The following is a 24955-nucleotide window of genomic DNA, read 5'->3' on the forward strand; positions in this document are numbered from 1 at the left end:
ATATACAGCAGACATCTCAAAGCGCCAGAGAAATACCACCAACACTGCTTCCGCAAGATCCTGCAAATCCCCTGGGAGGACAGACGCACCAACGTCAGTGTTCTCGCTCAGGCCAACATCCCCAGCATCGAAGCACTGTCCACACTTGACCAGCTCCGTTGGGTGGGCCACATCGTCTGCATGCCCAACATGAGACTCCCAAAGCAAGCGCTGTACTTGGAATGCCTACACGGCAAGCGAGCCCCAGGTGGGCAGAGGAAACGTTTCAAGGACACCCTCAAAGCCTCCTTGATAAAATGCAACATCCCCACCGGCACCTGGGAATCCCTGGCTCAAGACCGCCCTAAGTGGAGGGAGAGCATCCGGGAGGGCGCTGAGCACCTCGAGTCTCGTCGCTGAGAGCATGCAGAAAGCAAGCGAAGACCGCGGAAAGAGCGTGCAGCAATCCAGGCTCCCCACCCACCCTTTCCTTCAACCACTGTCTGTCCCACCTGTGACAGAGACTGTAATTCCCGTATTGGACTGTACAGTCACCTGAGAACTCACTTTTAGAGTGGAAGCAAGTCTTCCTCGATTCCGAGGGACTGCCTATGATGATGATACAAAACCCTGGTTAGACTATACCTGGAATACTGTGTGCTGTCCTGGGTGCCGCACCTTTGGAAGGATATATTGGCCTTGGTGGGAGTGCAGCGTAGGTTTACCAGAATGATACCCAGACTTCAAGGGTTAACTTATGAGGAGACATTACACAAATTAGGGTTGTATCCCCTAGAATTTAGAGGGATCTGATTGAAGTTTTCAAGATATTAAGGGGAACAGATAGGGTAGATAGCGAGAAACTATTCCTGCTGATTGGGGAGTCTAGGACTAGGGGGCATAGTCTAAAAATTAGAGCCAGGCATTTCAGGAGTGGAATTAGGAAACACTTCTACACACAAAGGATGGTAGAACTTTGGAACTCTCTTCCACAAACGGCAATTGATGCTGGATCAATTGTTAATTTTAAATCAGAGATTGATAGATTTTTTGTGAACCAAAGGTATTAACATAAGAAATAGGAGCATAAGTAGGACATTTAGTCCCTCGAGCCTGCTCCGCCATTTAATAATATCATGGCTGATCTATCATGGACTCAGCTCCACTTCCCCGCCTGCTCCCCGCCAAAGGCGGGTATATGGAGTGAGGTCACAGATCAGCCATGATCTCATTGAGTGGCGATACAGGCTCGAGGGGCTCAATGGCCTACACCTATTCTTATGTTCCTAAGGAGATTCTAGCATTGAATCATCATCTAAGGAGTAGAAAGTGTGGCCATAGGGATTGGGCTTGGCTGTGATGCTGATACTTAATATATAGAACCAATAATGCTTGCTATGGTGAGGTAATGGAGGGTTGCCCAGCAAGAGCCAGTGAATTCAAAGTGGAAAGGTAGATCGGGTAAGCCAATCATCCTTATTTAGGCTGCTCAGCTGGAAGAGGATGATGGAAAGGTACAAAGGGGAAGGAAAATATGATCGGACATATAAGGTAAACCCCCTCATCCTCCCCTTCAAAGCTCCCTTATTGTGAAGTTCTCTGAAGCACATTGCCCAACAGACCCATTAATTTTTAGACTGAGGAAAAGAGTGTTTGAAGACCAAGCCCTCAAATCTGCCACCAAGCTGATGGTCTACAGGGCTATAGTAATACCCACCCTCCTGTATGGCTCAGAGACATGGACCATGTACAGTAGACACCTCAAGTCGCTGGAGAAATACCACCAATGATGTCTCTGCAAGATGCTACAAATCACCTGGGAGGACAGACACACCAACATTAGCGTCCTCGACTAGGCCAACATCCCCAGCATTGAAGCACTGACCATACTTGATCAGCTCCGCTGGGCGGGCCGCATTGTTCGCATGCCAGTCACGAGACTCCCAAAGCAAGCGCTCTACTCGGAACTCCTTCACGGCAAACGAGCCAAAGGTGGGCAGAGGAAAAGTTACAAGGACACCCTCAAACCCTCCCTGATAAAGTGCAACATCCCCACTGACACCTGGAAGTCCCTGGCCAAAGACCGCCCAAAGTAGAGGAAGTGCATCCGGGAGGGCGCTGAGCACCTCGAGTCTCGTCGCCGAGAGCATGCAGAAATCAAGTGTAGGCAGCGGAAAGAGCGTGCGGCAAACCAGTCCCACCCACCCTTTCCCTCAACGGCTGTCTGTCCCACCTGCGACAGAGACTGTGGTTCTCGTATTGGACTGTACAGTCACCTAAGAACTCATTTTTAGAGTGGAAGCAAGTCTTCCTCGATTCCGAGGGACTGCCTATGATGATGATGATAGTGGTTAAAGTCTGATGTCTGGCCCGCCTGAGGTGAGTGAGCCAAAGCTGACAGGAATCGTCCAGCAGGCTAAGTAAGTGATCACAGTCCAGATTAACAGTCTGCCAGGGACATATCACGCCAGGCTTCCCTTTCAGCTTCCCGATATTGTGCCTCTCTGCCACCTGATTAATTAAACTCGCCTGTGAACCTCTCAGCTGCTAATTGAGAGTTTCTCATGCCAACACGGAAATGTTAAATAATTCAGCATTTTCTGTGAAACCCAATACACGTTTTAACAACAACTCGGGCTTTAAAAAAAAATTCTCGCATATGCCATTTCCTGCGGTTAGAAAACAGAAATGCTGATAGTTGCAGTAAATCAAGCAATTCTTGTTCTTAATTTTGCATTCCTCACAATGATGGTCGGATGAGCAAGTAATTATTACATTGTTTTTGTCAGTGGAATTGTGTTGAATGGCGCTTTGTGTTTGCTGCCAGAATGTTGATTGTTAAAAATACGAGTCCCTTTGTAAGTTTGTGAGCCATGAATATTTTGCTTCTTCACGAAAGATTCCCAATTTTGCCAAGTCTAATATTATTTAAAGTCGTGCATGTGCAGCAACATCCTGTTCACAAAAGCTTACTTCCTGCCTCTCGATTTTTGCGCCATATTTCTATGTGAACATTTTATAATGGAAGGTCTATGCCAACATTTTTATAATGGAAAAGGCTATCTTCCATCACACTGTAGTTGCAGGTTCCCACCATTGATGGCGCTGTGACGGGAGAGTTGCTCCGCCTCTTCCTGCCATTTTTTACATTTTTACAATTTACCTGGCCAGGGTGTCAGCTGTAGCTCAGTGGGTAGCACACTCTCTCTCTCTCTCTCTCTCTCTCTTTCTCTCTCTCTCTCTCGCCTCTGAGTCAGAAGGTTGTGGGTTCAAGTCCCATTCCAGGGACTTGAGCACAAAAAATCTAGGCCGACACACCAGTGCAGTGCTGAGGCAGTGCTGCACTGTCGGAGGTGCCATCTTTCGGATGAGACATTAGACCGAGGCACCGTAGTGTAAAAGATCGCATGGCACTATTTCGAAGAAGAGCAGTGGAGTTATCCCTGGTGTCCTGGACAATATTTATCCTTCAATCAACATAACAAGAACAGATTATCTGGGTCATTATCAGATGGCTGTTTGTAGGAGCTTGCTGTGCGCAAATTGGCTGCCCGCATTTCCCACATTACCACAGTGACTACACTCCAAAAGTAGTTCATTGGCCGTAAAGTGCTTTGGGACATCCAGTGATCGTGAAAGCCGCTCTATAAATGCAATTCTTTTCTTTCTTTCCTTCCTTCCTTCCTCTTCCTTCCTTCCTTCTGTCTTTTCTCTTCCTTCCTTCCTTTCTCTTCCTTTTTCTTCCTCTTTCCCTTTTCCCCTCTTCCCCTTGCTCTTTCTCTTTCTTCCACTTTTAACAAAAGCGAAATACTTCAAATACTCGGTCAGGTAGCATCCGTAGAGAGAGAAACAAAGTTAGTGTTTCAGGTCGATGACATTTCGTCAGAACTGAAACGTTAATGCTGTTTCTCTGCACAGATGCTGCCTGACCTGCTGAGTGTTTCCCGCATTTTCTGTCTTTACTTCAATTTTTATGTTTTGCGGCAGATTTTAAATTTGAATAGTTTCGATCACTGCCTGTCACCAGGATTTCTGCCCCCCACCAGGATTTCTGCCCCCATACCCAGGCTGCTGTTGCACTGTGCTCTTCCACTGTGGGGCCAGGGCATGCTGCCTCCTGTACACCAGCTTGGCCTGCAGTCTTCATCCCTGCTCACTTGCCCCAACACCATACTGCTCACCATTGGACCTGTTGTTTGCTGTCCCAGGCTTGCTTGTCAGTCCATCAAACTCGGCTGCCCGTGTCCTAACTCGCACCAAGTCCCGCTCACCCATCACCCCTGTGCTCGCTGACCTACATTGGCTTCCGGTTAAGCAACGCCTCGATTTCAAAATTTTCATCCTCATTTTCAAATCTCTCCATGGCCTCACCCCTCCCTATCTCTGTAATCTCCTCCAGCTCCACAACCCCTCCCCCCTCCCCCCGAGATGTCTGCGCTCATCTAATTCTGCCCTCATCAGCATCCCTGATTATAATCGCTCAACCATTGGTGGCCGTGCCTTCTGTTGCCTGGGCCCCAAGCTCTGGAACTCCCTGCCTAAACCTCTCCGCCTCTCTACCTCTCTTTCCTCCTTCAAGATGCTCCTTAAAACCTACCTCTTCCTGTCCTAATTTCTACTTACGTATCTCGGTGTCAAATTTTTATCTCATAATACTCCTGTGAAGCGCCTTGGGACGTTTCACTACATTAAAGGCGCTATATAAATACAAGTTGTTGTTGTTGTCTGTCTCCCTGCCATCTCCCGTGCTGTTCTTCTCTGCAGTTTTGAAAACATACTGAATTTTTGCAAGTTCTAATGAAAATATGCTAATTTATGTGTGTTAGAACAAATATCTGATGTTGAAGGTGATTAATACACTGTAGTTGCTTCTATTTAGTATGAAGGCAGAAGATAGTTGCTGTTGACACTGAAGGAGGTTGATGAGATATAATTACAACCTGATATATCTGGTCAATATTTGTTTCATGGGAACATCATAGGTCGATAAATATAAAACCATTGGTAGAGTAAACAATGTCATTTCGACAGCCATGATATTTTACATTCTTATATAACAAACACAAAGTACAGTGTGTCATAGACCATTATTTGAAAATCAACATTATATTACCGAAGACTAAAGAGATTTTAAATTAATGACGTTGTAGTAGTGTAACTGATACTGTGCCCAGGATGCTTCCAGCGATATCTGTAAAGTCTGTTCCGCTGTGGTGATTGGGAGCTTGAGTTCTGTTTTCCTGTTGTGCAGTTGAATTTTTTCTTCATTGCACGCACTGTCACTCCATAGTTATCCAGTTTGTCTTTAAAGAGCAATTCATAACATTAAAATTCAGCTTAATTTTAATTAAAAATTAACATTAAGGGCATAACCTTAAAAATGGAGCTAAGCTGTTCAGGGGTGATGTCAGGAAGCACTTCTTCACACAAAGGGTAGTGGAAATCTAGAAGTCTTGCCCCCCAAAAGCTATTGAGACTGGAGGTCAATTGAAAATGTCAAAACTGAGATTGATCATTTTTTTGTTAGGCAAGGGGATTAAGGGATATGAAACTAAGGCGGGTAAATGGAGTTAAGATCCAGATTAGCCACGATCTAAGTGAATGGTGGAACAGACTTGAGGGGCTGAATGGCCTACTCCTGTTCCCAAATCACTGTCAAGACCCCTGCTGAAGGTACCAGTTACAGATGAATTTCCTTGTGTTCCTCTCCAATTGTTTGAAGGATAAGAATATAAGAAATAGGAGCAGGAGTAGGCCATATGGCCCCTCGAGCCTGTTCCACCATTTTATACGATCTTGGCTGATCCGATCATGGACTCAGGTCCACTTCCTTGCCCGTTCCCCATAACCCTTTATTCCCTTATCGGTTAAGAAACTGTCTATCTCTGCCTTAAATTCATTCAATGTCCCAGCTTCCATAGAATTCCACAGATTTACAACCCTCTGACAGAAGAAATTTCTCTTCATCTCTGTTTTAAATGGGCTGCCCCTTATTCTAAGATCATGCCCTCTAGTTCTAGTCTCCCCCATCAGTGGAAACATCCCCTCTGCATCCACCTTGTCAAGCCCCCTCATAATCTTATACGTTTCGATAAGATCACCTCTCATTCTTCTGAACTCCAATGAGTAGAGACCAAACCTACTCAACCTTTTCTCATAAGTTAACCCCCTCATCTCTGGAATCAGCCTAGTGAACCTTCTCTGAACTGCCTCCAAAGCAAATATATCCTTTTGTAAATATGGAAACCAAAACTGCACGCAGTATTCCAGGTGTGGCCTCACCAATACCCCGTATAGCTGGAGCAAAACTTCCCTGATTGGCTCTCTCTGATCACAAGACCTGATTGCTGATTGGTCTCCCTCCCCCCAGCTTCTCTCTCTCCCACTTCCGATGTTTTCTCTCCCTCAGAAGGCAGCAAAAATGTCACTGTAGGTAATCACAGCGATATTCTGTGTCAACGTCCTGAAGATAATTCAAAAGCTGGATACACGCAGCACAGCTCCACATGGCACAACTCCAGCTCACGATACAGGCCCGACTTCCGGTGTCGGGTTCGAGGAGTCTGCGCATGCGCGGGAGGATGGAGGGGCGCGGAGTCCAGGGGGACGGTGGTGCCCATGCGTAGGCGTCAGAGTCCAGGGCGCACAGGCGCAGAAAGACCTTGAAAAAAACGAGTGCAAATAATCACTGTTGTTGGAACAGGGAGCACTAACGACCTCATCAGTGAAACTGGCGGCCGAGTCTGACAGGTCACATACACCCATTACCCCAAACCGCATCATGCTAATTGTCATCCGCCCGTTTTCTGCCTCAGTATGGCTTCCAAGTTGATGTTTCCAGCTGGTGCTGTTTATAAATGATGGTGCCTGAAAGGGGAAAAAAATGAGTCTGTTATTGCCAGATTTGCCCTTGATGTGACAAGATTTTGCAATGGTACCCTCTCCACTGCCAGTCAGCTCTTGCTGCTTCCTGTCTGCTGTCACTCGCCCTGTTATACAGCCCTGGTGCCTCGCACTTTATGTTACAGTTGAATTGGCCGGAGTTAAACTCGAAAATTTCACCATCACGCAGTCATGTTTTGCACTGGCACATTACGGTCAATTAGAGTCGGCCATTGGCCACAGCACGTTTTGTAGAATTGAATGATGACTTGGTGTTTCACTCACTCCCTTTTCTGATAAAGTGCAACATCCCCACCGACACCTGGGAGTCCCTGGCCAAGGACCGCCCTAAGTGGAGGAAGTGCATCCGGGAGGGCGCCGAGCACCTCGAGTCTCATCGCCAAGAGCATGCAGAAATCAAGCGTAAGCAGCGGAAAGAGCGTGCGGCAAACCAGTCCCACCCTCCCTTACCCTCAACGGCTATCTGTCCCACCTGTGACAGGCACTGTGGTTCTCGTATTGGGCTGTTCAGCCACCTAAGGACTCATTTTTAGAGTGCAAGTAAGTTTTCCTCGATTCTGAGGGACTGCCTATGCTGATGATATGAGAATGATTTCTAAGAACATAAGAAATAGGAGCAGGCTCCTCCTCGAACCTTCTCCGCCATTCAATAAGATCGTGGCTGAACTTCTCTCTCGGTCTGCGTGGCTGTTATTCTCAGGCCGACCTTCACTCGCATTCGCTTCATCGCTCGCTCTGTCTCTTTCTCAGCCGTGGCTCAGTGGGCAGCACTCTCGCCTCTGGGTCAGAAGGTTATGGGTTCAAGTCCCACTCCAGAGACTTGAGCACAAAAATCTAGGCTGACCCTCCAGTGCAGTGCTGAGGGAGTGCTGCACTGTTGGAGCTGCCGTCTTTCGGATGAGACGTTAAACCGAGGCCCTGCCTGCTCTCTCAGGTGGATGTACAAGATCCCATCGCACTATTTTGAAGAGCAGGGGAGTTATCCTCGGTGTCCTGGTCAATATTTATCCCTCAATCAACTTAACAAAAAAAAACCAGATTATCTGGTCACTATCACATTGCTGTTTGTGGGAGCTTGCTGTGCATACTTTCGCTGCCACATTTCCTACATTACAACAGTAACAACACTCCAAAAGTACTTCATTGTCTGTAAAGTGCTTTTAGACATCTGGTGGTCGTGAAAGGCGCTATATAAATGCAAGTGTTTCTTTCTCTCTTGGTCTGCGTGGCTGTAATTCTCAGGCAGACTTTCGCTCTCTAGCATTGGCTTGTTCGCTCGCTCTTTATCTCTTCCTTTCTGCTGTGCTGCCGCTCTTGTTTGCTGTTATTCACATTGCTGGTGCCTCTGTATCAAAGGACAGCGCTCAGGATCCAGCAGAAAGCAGAGTCATTGGAGCCTGCCAGCAAAACGTAACGCCTTACCCGATTATCTTTGACTTGGAAATATAAATTGGATGCATTTTCTCTGCTCTTCAAATCACCGAGTCAGGCAGGCGTGCAGTTCCACATATGCTGGCAGCCCCAAGGGGACTATTTCAACAACCAAAAAAATGTGAAACCAGACTGCTAGTATCAAAAGGCTATTTAAACATAGCGATCATCACAGCTGAGCCTGATGCTGTAAATCAGTCCAGCGCTTTCTAGTCAAAGTCACTGGATAATGGTGAGGATTGTGCTCCCTCACTAATCTCCCTCCCCCCACACCCAGGTGCACTGATGCCAATCGATGTCGTCTCAACTCATAGCCCAGCAGAGTTTACCGAAATCAACACTGACCAGGGACTGAAGCCAGGCACTCTTCTGATCTGGACAGCTTTGTGCTGCCTCAGATTATGCGTTTATCAACGGAGCCACGTGGGACACTCGATTTGTATTTCAAAACAAAAGGTTGCTCTCTGAAGGCATGGCTGGAGTCCTGTGTTCAGTGAGGCCGAACTGCAGTCGTGTGATCAAAATGCAGTGAGGTATATATCTCAGTTGGCGAGCAGATGAGCTTCCCGCCAGTACCTTAAAATGATGCCTGGCCTGGCCATACGTATGTATGCATTTTAATTGGCTATTATCAATAGCAATGGAGAATCAATTACCGGTCATAAATCTATAATGCTTGTCCTTTAAGATTCCTGCTCCTCAAAACCTAACTCAATGACCAAGCTTTTGGCCCCCTAATGTATCAGCTGTGGCTCAGCGGGTTGCATGCTCGTCTCTGAGTCAGAAGGTTGTGGGTTCAAATCCTGTTGAGTCCTTAACTCTTAAACATAATCACACGAGGTATGTACCGCAGACACAGTCACTCTGTGACCTTCACCTTTATTACCTGGACCAAGGAGTGCTGACCTTGCGAGGAACCTCCCCTTATATACCTGAATCTCCAGGTTAGGAATACACCCCCTGTGCATTTCTGGTAAGTATGTGCAGTATGTAGTGGTTACAATTGTATAAGGGTTACAGTAGTATGCTGGTTACATACATGACAAGTCCCACTCCAGGGACTTGAGCACAAATAAAAAATCCAGCCTGACACTCCAGTGCAGTGCTGAGGGAACACTACACTGTCGGAGGGTGCCGCCTTTCGGATGAGATGTTAAACTGAGACCTCGCCTGCTTTCCTAAGTGAACGTAAAAGATCCCATGGCACTAATTTGAAGAAGAGCAGGAGAGTTATCCCTGGTGTCCTGGTCAATATTTATCCCTCAATCAACATCATTAAAACAGATTATCTGCTCATTATCACATTGCTGTTTGTGGGAACTAGCTTGTGTGCAAATTGGCTGCAGCGTTTCCTACATTACAACAGTGACTACCTTTCAAAAGTACTTCATTGGCTGTAAAGCGCTTTGAGACATCCGTGGTCGTGAAAGGTGCTATATAAATCCAAGTCTTTCTTTTCTTGAATGTGGCTCGGTGTCAAATTCTGTTTGAAACATAGAAACATAGAAAATAGGTGCAGGAGTAGGCCATTCGGCCCTTCGAGCCTGCACCACCATTCAATATGATCATGGCTGATCATGCAACTTCAGTACCTCATTCCTGCTTTCTCTCCATACCCCTTGATCCCTTTAGCTGTAAGGGCCATATCTAACTCCCTTTTGAATATATCTAACGAACTGGCCTCAACAACTTTCTGTGGTAGCGAATTCCACAGGTTCACAAATCTCTGAGTGAAGAAATTTCTCCTCATCTCGGTCCTAAATGGCTTACCCCTTATCCTTAGACTGTGACTCCTGATTCTGGATTTCCCCAACATCGGCAACATTCTTCTTGCATCTAACCTGTCCAATCCCATCAGAATTTTATATGTTTCTATGAGATCTCCTCTCATTCTTCTAAATTCCAGTGAATATAAGCCCAGTCGATCCAGTCTTTCTGCATATGTCAGTCCTGCCATCCCGGGAAACAGTCTGGTGAACCTTCGCTGCACTCCCTCAATAGCAAGAATGTCCTTCCTCAGATTGGGAGACCAAAACTGTGCACAATATTCCAGGTGTGGTCTCACCAAGGCCCTGCAGCAAGACCTCCCTGCGTCTATACTCAAATCCTCTCGCTATGAAGGCCAGCATGCCATTTGCCGCCTTCACCGCCTGCTGTACCTGCATGCCTACCTTCAATGACTGATGTACCATGACACCCAGGTCTCGTTGCACCTCCCCTTTTACTAATCTGTCACCATTCAGATAATAGTCTGCCTTCCTGTTTGATAACGCTCCTGTGAAGCGCCTTGGGATGTTTTACAGGTACTATGTTAAAGGTGCTATATAAATGCAAGTTGTTGTCCCTACCTCAAGCTTTGCAACCCTGGCTCTTGTGTAAACTCAGGAAGCCGAGTGTTCCTCTCATCAGATGCTGGATTTGTTTTTTTTAAATATAAGCGTGGTTTGAATTTTTTGCAGCACCAAATGTGCGTTTAAAAATAGCATGCAAGCACTTAAATAGTACGTAACGTATTGCACACAAGTCACCACTGAAGCACATTTGCCCTGTTACTATACTTGTGAAGGTGAACGACATTTGCATGTCTTACTCGATTGTCAGTTTAATCTGTTTTTTGAATGACTTCCAACTTTTCTATCTGGGGGAATCCCCTACAGATTCAGCACGTTCCTGGTGACCCCTCCCGGCCTAACTTTGGAACAAAGGAAACCCCGTTATCATTGGAGAAAAATATTTATTAATATACAGCAACAGAAATAACACACTAGTAAGTAAACAAGTACAAAAACACAGAGTACACAATTCTCGAGTCACTAAGCTCACAGGGTGCAGTGTAAAGAAAAAAAAACATGCATTTATATAGCGCCTTTTACGACCTCAAGATGTCCCAAAGTGCTTTATAGCAAATGAAGAACTTTTGGAGTGTAGTCACTATTGTAATGTGGAAATTGCTGCAGCCAATTGCACACAGTGAGCTCCCACAAACAGCAATGTGCAAATGACCAGAAATTCTGCTTTTAGTGATCTTGGTTGAGGGCTAAATATACTTCAAATGTATACTCAGCTTCAAACAAGCAGATATCTGATAACCTTGTGAACCATTTCTGATCTGGTTTGAAAACTGACGGTGAAAGCCACCGATTTGTGGCTTGCAAGGAAAAGTGAATGTAATCATGGAATGCCATTCTCCAAACACCAGTAAATATCCCATGGTCCCAAGTGAACGAGCCAAAATAAAAGTGTCATCCCACCAGACTGGCATAAATAAGTTTATCAACTTACCTTTTGAAATAAAAACTGAGCTCAGAATATGACATTCAGTTACCATAAACCAATGAGCCTAATTATTAGATTGAATTGATGAATGTGATCCCCAAAACAGCAGTAAAAATCCCGGACTCTCGTAATAAAGGTGGAATGTGATTTATTCAGTCACTGCAAAGCAGTGGCCTTGCTTATATTGTAGAATGTATTTCCCTCAAATCTGAGGCAGTTTTGTTAATTAAACTTATTTATATTTTTATGTTCATCTGATAAGATGTGAACTCCTCCTCTCCAACATTCCTTTATGTGTCGGCAGCTAGTTCGGAGCGCCCTTTGCTAAGGTTTAGGAGAGTGCCATGTTCACCTGTCTGGGTCTCGGGTTCAGGCGATGCATGACCTGAGACCTCTGTAGCACCTTTCACGACCAATACAGCCAATGAAGTACTTTTGGAATGTAGTCACTGTTGTGGGAAACGGGGCAGCCAATTTGCGCACAGCAAGCTCCCACAGACAGCAATGTGACAATGACCAGATAATCTGTTTTTTGTTATGTTGTTTGAGGGATAAATATTGACCAGGACACCGGGGAGAACCTCCCCTGCTCTTCTACGAAATAGTGCCATGGGATCTTTTATGTCAACCTGAGAGAGCAGACGGGACCGTGGTTTAACGGCTCAATCGAAAGACTGCACTTCTGACAGTGCAGCACTCCCTCAGCGCTGCACTGGAGTGTCAGCCTAGATTTATGTGCTCATGTCTCTGGAGTGGGACTTGAACTCAGCTGATAAAAAGACAATATTACCAGCCATGGGCCACCCCTCAATACAGTGCAAGTCATCTAATTATCTAACCTATCTCGCTATTGATCGGATCAGCTTGATATGCGAAATAGAAGTTTCCTTCTGAACAATTAAGGAATGATTGAGGAGCAAGAGGGACAGAGTACAATGCAGCATTTTAGCACTGGCCTTTCAGCCAGGCTGTTAGAGTGAAAAGTCTTGTCCTGCTCCAAGTGTTAGAAACATAGAAACATAGAAACATAGAAAAATAGGTGCAGGAGCAGGCCATTCAGCCCTTCTAGCCTGCACCGCCATTCAATGAGTTCATGGCTGAACATGAAACTTCAGTACCCCCTTCCTGCTTTCTCGCCATAACCCTTGATCCCCCGAGTAGTAAGGACTTCATCTAACTCCCTTTTGAATATATTTAGTGAATTGGCCTCAACTACTTTCTGTGGTAGAGAATTCCACAGGTTCACCACTCTCTGGGTGAAGAAGTTTCTCCTCATCTCGGTCCTAAATGGCTTACCCCTTATCCTCAGACTGTGACCCCTGGTTCTGGACTTCCCCAACATTGGGAACATTCTTTCTGCATCTAACCTGTCTAAACCCGTCAGAATTTTAAACGTTTCTATGAGGTCCCCTCTCATTCTTCTGAACTCCAGTGAATACAAGCCCAGTTGATCCAATCTTTCTTGATAGGTCAGTCCCGCCATCCCGGGAATCAGTCTGGTGAACCTTCGCTGCACTCCCTCAATAGCAAGAATGTCCTTCCTCAAGTTAGGAGACCAAAACTGTACACAATACTCCAGGTGTGGCCTCACCAAGGCCCTGTACAACTGTAGCAACACCTCCCTGCCCCTGTATTCAAATCCCCTCGCTATGAAGGCCAACATGCCATTTGCTTTCTTAACCGCCTGCTGTACCTGCATGCTAACCTTCAATGACTGATGTACCATGACACCCAGGTCTCGTTGCACCTTCCCTTTTCCTAATCTGTCACCATTCAGATAATAGTCTGTCTCTCTGTTTTTACCACCAAAGTGGATAACCTCACATTTATCCACATTATACTTCATCTGCCATGCATTTGCCCACTCACCTAACCTATCCAAGTCACTCTGCAGCCTAATAGCATCCTCCTCGCAGCTCACACTGCCACCCAACTTAGTATCATCCGCAAATTTGGAGATACTGCATTTAATCCCCTCGTCTAAATCATTAATGTACAATGTAAACAGCTGGGGCCCCAGCACAGAACCTTGCGGCACTCCACTAGTCACTGCCTGCCATTCTGAAAAGTACCCGTTTACTCCTACTCTTTGCTTCCTGTCTGACAACCAGTTCTCAATCCACGTCAGCACACTACCCCCAATCCCATGTGCTTTAACTTTGCACATTAATCTCTTGTGTGGGACCTTGTCGAAAGCCTTCTGAAAGTCCAAATATACCACATCAACTGGTTCTCCTTTGTCCACTTTACTGGAAACATCCTCAAAAAATTCCAGAAGATTTGTCAAGCATGATTTCCCTTTCACAAATCCATGCTGACTTGGACCTATCATGTCACCATTTTCCAGATGCACTGCTATGACATCCTTAATAATTGATTCCATCATTTTACCCACTACTGAGGTCAGGCTGACCGGTCTATAATTCCCTGTTTTCTCTCTCCCTCCTTTTTTAAAAAGTGGGGTTACATTGGCTACCCTCCACTCCATTGGAACTGATCCAGAGTCAATGGAATGTTGGAAAATGACTGTCAATGCATCCGCTATTTCCAAGGCCACCTCCTTAAGTACTCTAGGATGCAGTCCATCAGGCCCTGGGGATTTATCGGCCTTCAATCCCATCAATTTCCCCAACACAATTTCCCGACTAATAAAGATTTCCCTCAGTTCCCCCTCCTTACTAGACCCTCTGACCCCTTTTATATCCGGAAGGTTGTTTGTATCCTCCTTAGTGAATACCGAACCAAAGTACTTGTTCAATTGGTCTGCCATTTCTTTGTTCCCCGTTATGACTTCCCCTGATTCTGACTGCAGGGGACCTACGTTTGTCTTCACCAACCTTTTTCTCTTTACATACCGATAGAAACTTTTGCAATCCGCCTTAATGTTCCCTGCAAGCTTCTTCTCGTACTCCATTTTCCCTGCCCTAATCAAACCCTTTGTCCTCCTCTGCTGAGTTCTAAATTTCTCCCAGTCCCCAGGTTCGCTGCTATTTCTGGCCAATTTGTATGCCACTTCCTTGGCTTTAATACTATCCCTGATTTCCCTAGATAGCCACGGTTGAGCCACCTTCCCTTTTTTATTTTTACGCCAGACAGGAATGTACAATTGTTGTAATTCATCCATGCGGTCTCTAAATGTCTGCCATTGCCCATCCACAGTCAACCCCCTAAGTATCATTTGCCAATCTATCCTAGCCAATTCACGCCTCACACCTTCAAAGTTACCCTTCTTTAAGTTCTGGACCATGGTCTCTGAAATTACTGTTTCATTCTCCATCCTAATGCAGAATTCCACCATATTATGGTCACTCTTCCCCAAGGGGCCTCGCACAATGAGATTGCTAATTAATCCTCTTTCATTACACAACACCCAGTCTAAGATGGCCTCCCCCCTAGTTGGTTCCTCAACATATTGGTCTAGAAAACCATCCCTTATGCACTCCAGGAAATCCTCCTCCACCGTATTGCTTCCAGTTTGGCTAGCCCAATCTATGTGCATATTAAAGTCACCCATTATAACTGCTACACCTTTATTGCATGCACCCCTAATTTCCTGTTTGATGCCCTCCCCAACATCCCTATTACTGTTTGGAGGTCTGTACACAACTCCTACTAACGTTTTTTGCCCTTTGGTGTTCTGCAGCTCTACCCATATAGATTCCACATCATCCAAGATAATGTCTTTCCTAACTATTGCATTAATCTCCTCTTTAACCAGCAATGCTACCCCACCTCCTTTTCCTTTTATTCTATCCTTCCTGAATGTTGAATACCCCTGAATGTTGAGTTCCCAGCCCTGATCATCCTGGAGCCACGTCTCCGTAATCCCAATCACATCATATTTGTTAACATCTATTTGCACAATTAATTCATCCACCTTATTGCGGATACTCCTTGCATTAAGACACAAAGCCTTCAGGCTTGTTTTATTAACACCCTTTGTCCTTTTAGAATTTTGCTGTACAGTGGCCCTTTTTGTTCTTTGCCTTGGGTTTCTCTGCCCTCCACTTTTCCTCATCTCCTTTCTGTCTTTTGCTTTTGTCTCCTTTTTGTTTCCCTCTGTCTCCCTGCATTGGTTCCCATCCCCCTGCCATATTAGTTTAAATACATTAAGTGTTGTATGCAAATTGAGTTTTGGCAGTCTTGACCCAGTTCCTAATGGGCACAAAACTGCCCCAAATATGGCGCTAACTGGAAAATCTTCTCACGGGAAAATGGGCACAGGCGAGAGCATGTGCTTCCATGATGCCAAGATCTTCAGTGGGAGAGCTAAATCATAAAATGTACCCGTAGAAACACACTTAGAAACTGTTTTACGGGGGCAGGGGCTTCATGGGGCGGACAGCGAGGGCTTGTCGACCATGGTTTGGACACCCCCCACACATTGGAGGCGAGTTTAACCCTACTCGCTCAGCAGAAAGTTAAAACCGCCCTGGCTCTTCCCTGTCCGAAAGCGGCCATGATCACAGCAGCTGCAATTTTAACTTGCTCTCCTGAGCGGGCAGCAAGGACAGGCACCCAGAGTCAACAGGGTCCTTCTTTACATGTGCATATCGCGGCCTGATGACATCATTGAGACCCGACTGTCATTTTAACTCAGGCCTCAGCGGGGAATCCACCTGCAGTTAAAATCCAGGCTCAGGCAAGTTTTTAAATTATTGATGCACATCAATATTATGGAAAGGAAATAGTCACTGGAATTGTAGAAAAGAGAGAGCTCCCCTTTTTGTATTTGTTTCTGGTGCGTTTAAAACTTGTGTGGCCCCAATCGGAGTAGTGGCAACACAAATGTCAATCTCCCACACTTGCTTCAAGAGAAAAGGTTAAGCATGATGGTTGTTGAATCTGAACTGTGTGTTGAAGCTCCATCGCACCGATATCATGCACTTTCCGATATAGAAAGAACGACTTGGACTTATATAGCACCTTTCACAGCAACTAGACGTCTCAAAGCGCACAGCAAACTCCCACACAAACAGCAATGTGACAATGACCATATCATCTGTTTTTTTTGTTATGTTGATTGAGGGATAAATATAGGCCAGGACACCGGGGATAACTCCCCTGCTTTTCTTCAAAATAGTGCCATGGGATCTTTTACACCCACCTGAGAGAGCAGACGGGGCCTCGGTTTAACATCTGATCCAAAAGATGACACCTCCGACAGTGCAGCACTCAATTTATGTGCTCAAGTGGGACTTGAACCCACAACCTTCTGACTCAGAGGCGAGGGTGCTACTCACTGAGCCACAGCTGACACATATAGAGACATACTAATAGTAACACACATACATCTGTCCAAGGGATATTGGCTCTTTTATTGGAAAAGTTGCGAGTTCAGCTGTAGCTACTTCAGCATGCCAACAGGCTGCCGAGGCAGATAACCCTGGTACATCAAGATAGTTATTGGTGAAAGAATCAATTGAGGGCTACGAGGGACAGAGTGTGGTATGTTTTGAACTTTGGCACTGGCCATTAGTTCCGCACTGATCATTCCTCATCCTGTACATTCCAACCTTGGGTCTCCCAATACATTTCTGTCAAAATTTGCATGCTTTTGATACAGCAAGGTTCCACAGACTTGGTAATAATTACGAGATAAATTGTTTAAATGATGGCTTCCAACAGTGCAGCGCTCCCTCAGCACTGCACTGGGATTGTTAGCCTGGATTTTTGTGCTCAAGTCCCTGGAATGGGACTTGAACCCACAACCTTCTGACTCAGAGGCGAGAGAGTGCTACCCACTGAGGCACAGTTGACCCATTTAGTTGTGTCATGTATTCAACTGTCATTGTAATCCATGTATAAACTAACCAAAGTTGTACACCGTGAGAACACTGACCACTAGGTGGTGAACTTGTGGGAGACACTGCTAACCTGGACTTTCAGGTATAAAAGGGGAAGCTCCACCCACCTTCATCACTTCAGTGCTGGCTCATAAAAGTTACTGGTCACAGAGTGACCTTCTCTCTAGAATGGGCCTCATGTGCATTTGTACTGTAAAGTAAGGATATATTATTGGCGACGAGAAACTGGGATTTAAACCACGTGAGCATGGCCACTAGCAGCACAGACGAGAGGTACTGTGTTGGTGATGATTGGGACGATTTTATTGAGAGACTACAGCAAAGTTTCATCACTAAGGAATGGTTGGGACAGGATTCGGCCGACAAACGCAGGGCTCATCTCCTGACGGTTTGTGGGTCCAGAACGTACTCCCTGATGAAGGACCTTCTAGCGCCAGAGAAGCCGGCGGACAAGACTTTTGAAGAGCTCAGTAATTTGATCGGGGATCACTTTAAACCGGCGAACAGCATGCACATGGCGAGACACCGGTTTTACACGCACCGGCGGCGAAAAGGGCAAAGTGTTCCAGACTTCGTGGCAGACCTCCGGCGACTGGCGAGCCTATATAAGTTCCCAGATGCATGCAGAGCGGAGATGCTGCGAGACTTTTTTTATTGAGGGCATCGAGCACGCTGGGGTTTTTAGGAAACTGATTGAGACCAAAGATTTGAACCTGGAAACGGCGGCTTTGATGGCCCAGACATTTATCTCAGGGGAGGAAGAGACCAGAATGATGTTTGACAAAAATCTTGGTTTAAATGCAGCAAATGGACAGGGAGTCAACATTGTTAACGCGGCACACAGTTCTCCAGGCAGACAGAGGCAATCGGACATGCCCGAGCATGTAGTCGAACCCAAAGGGGGAATTCAACAGAGACAATGGCTAGCTGAATGGCGATTCATGCCATCGCAAGGGACAATGCGGCCAGTAATGGAGCCATCAACACCTGTCAATGGTGCGTTTAAGGACAGTTACAGAGACAGTCAGAGACGATCGACTAGTACTGGACCTTTTGTTTCCAACAACGGCTCATGTTGGAGGTGTGGAGGCAAACACACAGCCAGAGCTTGCAGATATCAGCAATATACTTGCAGAAAGTAGTGGGGTACCGCAAGGTTCTGTGCTGGGGCTCCAGCTGTTTACATTGTACATTAATGATTTAGACAAGGGGATTAAATGTAGTATCTCCAAATTTGCGGATGACACTAAATTGGGTGGCAGTGTGAGCTGCGAGGAGGATGCTATGAGGCTGCAGAGCGACTTGGATAGGTTAGGTGAATGGACAAATGCATGGCAGATGAAGTATAATGTGGATAAATGTGAGGTTATCCACTTTAGTGGTAAAAACAGAGAGACAGACTATTATCTGAATGGTGACAGATTAGGAAAAGGGGAGGTGCAACGAGACCTGGGTGTCATGGTACATCAGTCATTGAAGGTTGGCATGCAGGTACAGCAGACGGTTAAGAAAGCAAATGGCATGTTGGCCTTCATAGCAAGGGGATTTGAGTACAGGGGCAGGGAGGTGTTGCTACAGTTGTACAGGGCCTTGGTGAGGCCACACCTGGAGTATTGTGTACAGTTTTGGTTTCCTAACCTGAGGAAGGACATTCTTGCTATTGAGGGAGTGTAGCGAAGGTTCACCAGACTGATTCCGGATGGCAGGACTGACCTATCAAGAAAGACTGGATCAACTGGGCTTGTATTCACTGGAGTTCAGAAGAATGAGAGGGGACCTCATAGAAACGTTTAAAATTCTGATGGGTTTAGACAGGTTAGATGCAGGAAGAATGTTCCCAATGTTGGGGAAGTCCAGAACCAGGGGTCACAGTCTAAGGATAAGGGGTAAGCCATATAGGACCGAGATGAGGAGAAACTTCTTCACCCAGAGAGTGGTGAACCTGTGGAATTCTCTACCACAGAAAGTTGTTGAGGCCAATTCACTAAATATATTCAAAAAGGAGCTAGATGTAGTCCTTACTACTAGGGGGATCAAGGGGTATGGCGAGAAAGCAGGAATGGGGTACTGAAGTTGCATGTTCAGCCATGAACTCATTGAATGGCGGTGCAGGCTAGAAGGGCCGAATGGCCTACTCCCGCACCTATTTTCTATGTTTCTAAACTGCAATGTCAGCGGTCACTTGGCGCGTATGTACAGGAAGCCTGCAGCCAGGTTGATGTACGAGGAGGACGGGCCTGATGTGAAGCCCTACGAAGCCAAATGGACACTGGGGGAAATCGCTGGAAGCTGAAGTTCAACGAGTTAATGTGGCGCACATATACAGTTCATACACCAGGACGCCACTGATAATGATGAAAGTGCTCCTCAATGGCATCCCAGTATCAATGGAGCTAGACACGGGGACCAGCCAGTCCCCGATCAGCATCAAACTGTTCGACAAGTTGTGGGCGTCCAAGGCCAGGAGGCCAAAATTATTGCCAATTAACGCACAGCTACGGACATATACAAAGGAGATCATTCCGGTGCTAGGCAGCGCCATGGTAGTCGTGATCCACAAAGATTCAGAGAACAGTTTGCCACTCTGGATTGTCCCGCACTGCTGGGGAGGAGTTGGCTTGCTGTCATGAACTGGAAATGGGGTGATGTCAATGCAATTTCTTCTGTGGAGTGAGTATCATGCTTACTGGTCCTGGACAAATTTGACTCACTATTTCAACCCGGCATTGGCACTTTCATGGGGACCAAGATAGTGATTAACATAAACCCGGACGCCAGGCCAGTACACCACAAGGCCAGAGCGGTGCCATACGTGATGCGGGAAAAGATAGAAGGCGAATTGGACCGCCTGCTGAGGGAAGGCATCATCTCGCCAGTCGAATTCAGTGACTGGGCGAGCCCGATTGTGCCGGTGCTCAAGGCGGATGGGTCGGTCAGGATTTGTGGTGATTACAAGGCCACCATCAATCGAGTGTCACTCCAAGACCAGTACCCGCTACCGAGAGCGGAGGACCTCTTTGCGACGCTATCCGGTGGCAAACTTTTTTCAAAATTGGACCTGACCTCAGCTTACATGACCCAGGAGCTGGCGAGTGAGTCGAAGAAGCTGACCACCATCACGACACACAAGGGGTTGTTTGAGTACAACAGATGTCCATTCGGGATTCGCTCGGCCGCCGCGATCTTTCAACAAAACATGGAAAGTCTCCTCAAGTCGATTCCAAGGACGGTGGTTTTTCAGGACGACATCCTCATCACGGGTTATGATACTGAAGAACACCTCCACAACCTGGAGGAGGTGCTACGCAGACTGGACCGGGTAGGGCTGCGACTGAAAAAGGCGAAGTGCGTCTTCCTAGCTCCAGAGGTAGAATTCCTGGGGATGAGGGTAGCAGCAGACAGGATCAGATCTACTGCGTCCAAAATGGAAGCGATCCAGAGAGCACCCAGACCCCATAACACGATGGAGCTGCGTTCGTTCCTGGGGCTCCTGAACTATTTTGGTAACTTTCTTCCCAAATTGAGCACGCTGCTAGAGCCGCTGCACGTGCTCCTACGCAAAGGTCGTGAATGGGTCTGGGGGGACAGCCAGGAAAGGGCTTTTGATAGAGCACGCAATTTGTTATGCTCCTACAATCTGTTAACGCTATATGACCCATGTGAGAAACTTGTTTTAACATGCGACGCGTCGTCCTATGGGGTCGGGTGTGTGTTGCAGCATGTTAATGCCAAGGGTCAGTTACAGCTGGTAGCTTATGCCTCCAGAAGTCTGTCCTAGGCAGAAAGGGGCTACGGGATGGTAGAAAAGGAGGCGCTCGCATGTGTATATGCAGTAAAAAAAATGCACCAGTACCTGTTTGGCAGGAACTTTGAGCTGGAGACAGATCACAAACCCCTTACGTCCCTTTTGGCTGACAACAAGGTCATAAATGCAAATGCGTCGGCCTGCATACTGTATGTGGGCACTCACGCTAGTCGCCTATGACTATTCATTTCGGCACAGACCGGGCACCGAAATCTGCGCCGATACAGTCAGCAGGCCCCCACTAGCCACCACCGAGGGGGCAACCGAGCATGCTGCTGAGATGGTCATGGCTGTTGAAGCTTTTGAAAGCAAAGGCTCACCCGTGACAGCCCGTCAGATTAAAGTATGGACAAATAGAGACCCGCTACTGTCTTTAGTCAAGAAATATGTCCTGAATGGGGACTGGGCAGCCACGTACAGGGCATGCCCTGAGGAATTCAACCCATTTCACAGGCACAAGGATGAACTCTCGATTCAGGCCGATTGCCTACTATGAGGAAACCGCGTAGTCATGCCCCAGATGGGCAGAGAGGTGTTCATCAGAGAACTCCACAATGGGCACCCGGGCATTGTCACGATGAAGGCAATTGCCTGTTCACATGTTTGGTGGCCAGGGATAGACGCAGACCTGGAACTTTGTGTTCGCAGGTGCAACACGTGTGCCCAGCTGGGCAATGCGCCCAGGGTCCTGGCCCGCCAAGCCTTGGTCATGCATCCATGTGGACTACGCAGGTCCTTTCATGGGAAAAATGTTTTTAGTTGTAGTAGACGCCTGCTCCAAATGGATCGAGTGTGACATTCTCAATTCAAGCACATCCTCTGCCATGGTAGAAAGTCTACGGGCAATGTTCGCCGCCCATGGTCTACCAGACGTCTTGGTCAGCGACAATGGCCCATGCTTTACAAGCATTGAATTCCAGGACTTCATGGCAGGAAATGGTATCAACCATGTCAGAACAGCACCGTTCAAGCCGGCCTCAAACGGCCAGGCGGAACGAGCAGTGCAGATAATCAAACAGGGAATGCTCAGAATCCAAGGGGGTTCCCTACAAAGCCAATTATCATGCCTCCTGTTGGCCAATAGATCCCGACCACACTCGCTCACAGGGGTTCCACCCGCAGAGTTGCTAATGAAAAGGACGCTCAAAACCAGGTTATCCCTTATACACCCCACTATGAAAGAAATTGTTGAGAGCAGGCACCGGTCACAATGTGACTACCATGACGGGAATGTGAGGGCGCGATGTATTGATGTCAATGACCCTGTCTTTGTCCTCAACTATGCTGCAGGGCCCAAATGGCTCGCAGGCACTGTGATTGCCAAAGAGGGGAATAGGATTCTGGTAGTTAAACTTACCAATGGACAAATCTGCCGCAAACATGTGGATCAAACAAAAAGGAGGTTCAGCAACCCCATAGAAGAAGCAGAGGAAGAACACGATCTAGAGTTTACTCCACCACAGGTGACCAAACACCGGAACCAAGTGGAGGAGAGCCCAGTCACTGTGGGCAGTCCGGACAGGCCTGAGGCAACGCAAACAGCAGACACTCAGGCCAGCGCCCAACAACCGGAGCCCCAACTCAGGCGCTCTACAAGGGAGTGTAAACCACCAGAGAGACTCAACCTGTGATCCCAATAAGACTTTGGGGGGAGGTGATGTCATGTATTCAACTGTCATTGTAATCCATGTATAAACTGACCAAAGTTGTACACCATGAGAACATTGACCACTAGGTGGTGAACTTGTGGGAGACACTCCTAACCTGGACTTTCAGGTATAAAAGGGGAAGTTCTACCCATCTTCTCCACTTCAGTGCTGGCTATTAAAGGTAACTGGTCACAGAATGACCTTCTCTCAAGTATGGGCCTCGTGTGCATTTATACTGTACAGTAAGGACATTAATTGGCTTCCAAATGGGACGTTGCTGTAGATTGAGTTACATGGAGCAAAAGCTGACACCCTCCACGTCAACCTACGGACCAAAGCAAAAGCCTCAACTGGCTTCGCTAAAGCCCTTGAGGATTCCCCAGGTCACGTTTTCGCTCCGAGGTGTGGCCAAGCCCCTGTGATAATGAGACAAAATAAAATAAAAATACAGCAGCTGAAAGAGAAAGTGGTGTAACTGCTGCACTTGCTTTTGAAGGACACTACCTTAACTCTTAGCCTGTCTTTCCCTGTCAGCTGCCGATCGGGTGCTATGATTTCCAGCCCCTTTCTGTTTTATTCTAGTTTTCCGGCCTCTGGTTTTCCTTTTATCTGCAGTGCCCATTTTTCCGATCTTCGCTCAGTCTTGTCATTGTATCTCTGTCTCTTTCTACATTCAGGTGATCGGGAAGAATGACATTGCCGTGCCAACACGTCTGTACAAAGTCATTCTCACATAGAAGGCCAACGCATCGCCCGAACTGTCGCTGGGAGCCTTTGTCGTGTCCAATCAGCCGATTGGCTTTGACCACCAGCTGTCTGAATATCAGGTGGACCAACAGGACCTGGAGAAAATGTCCGGCCTGGCTTTCTTCCCAGCCGTGGACCGAGCCAAACGGTGCCACTATCTCTGCGAGACCGACACTTGCAAGCTGCTGACCTTTGCGGAGTTTACCCCGTACCTCGCTGGGCGCAAAGTGCGTCAGGCCGGAACTTTGCACAGGTTGGAGAAGGTCATGTCCGATCTCCGGGAGAGTGGGATTGAGCCAGATAAGTACCTGCAGAATCTGTACCAGCAGAAAAAGCAGAAAGTGGTATTAAAGGAACCAAGGGCAGCCAAGGGCGGTTAAACATGTAGAAATCCTTAGTATATTCTGACATGATCGATATGTGGTTATGCACTGATATATGTGCTTATACTGATATATGTTGTAACCGCTTGCATACTTTTGTATAGTATGTGCCATATGTACTGACATGACGTGCATGCACATATGTACATTACATAAGAAATAGGAGCAGGAGTAGGCCATAAGGCCCCTCGAGCCTGCTCTGCCATTCAATAAGATCATGGCTGATCTTCGACCTCAACTCCACTTTCCCACCCGATCCCCATATCCCTTGATTCCCCTAAAGTCCAAAAATCTAGCGATCTCAGCCTTGAATACACTCAACCACTCGGCATCTGGGGTAGAGAATTCCAAAGATTCACCACCTCCTGAGTGAAGAAATTCCTCCTCATCTCAGTCTCAAAATGGCCGACCCCTTATCCTGAGATTATGCCCCCTACTTCTGCAGTGCAGACGTCCTTTGTTGTGCAGCAGGTATAATATCGTTTCCACATTAAGTGCTCACAGACCAAAAGCAAAAAACGTTCTTTACATGCCTTTCGGGAATGTGAAAATTATATCAAGCATCCGCTAAATCTATGTATAATGCTTGCCTTTCAATGCAAAAGGATTTCTTTCCAGGGCTAAGCATTTAATCCAGTTGTGTTCAGCCAGTAGAATGGGCCTTTTGTCGATATGCTCTTTTGAGAAATACATCATTTGCTGTGATAATCTCCCTGGCTTATGAAATTCTTTTTTTCTCACTGACTTGGGCCTCCAAGGAAAGAAGGATCTAAAATTGCCAATGTTGGAATCCTTACGACACTGGATACAAGTAATCAGGCTTAATTTTTAATCCCCCGGCTCCAGAAATCCGGTATCTTTGGGCTGTCCTGCGATAAAACGACCAGTCCGCCCACATCGCACAACAGATGGTAGACGGCAGAGGACCTGTGAGCATTCCTTTGTGCAAAGTAATGCCCGTTTATACGGGGCATG

At 46.7% G+C, this 24955-nt stretch overlaps 1 protein-coding gene across 1 annotated transcript in view; it reads left to right on the plus strand.

Moving 5' to 3' along the window:
• Window positions 1-23977, plus strand: part of LOC139264166 (nuclease EXOG, mitochondrial-like) — a 69578-nt gene extending 45601 nt beyond the window's left edge. The window contains 1 exon segment of the mRNA XM_070880252.1: window positions 23528-23977. Within this exon segment, the coding sequence (XP_070736353.1) occupies window positions 23528-23977 (450 nt within the window).
• The last annotated feature ends 978 nt before the right edge of the window (window positions 23978-24955 follow it).

This window comes from Pristiophorus japonicus, chromosome 5 (assembly GCF_044704955.1).
Source record: "Pristiophorus japonicus isolate sPriJap1 chromosome 5, sPriJap1.hap1, whole genome shotgun sequence".
In the NCBI taxonomy this organism is placed as follows: Eukaryota; Metazoa; Chordata; class Chondrichthyes; family Pristiophoridae; genus Pristiophorus; species Pristiophorus japonicus.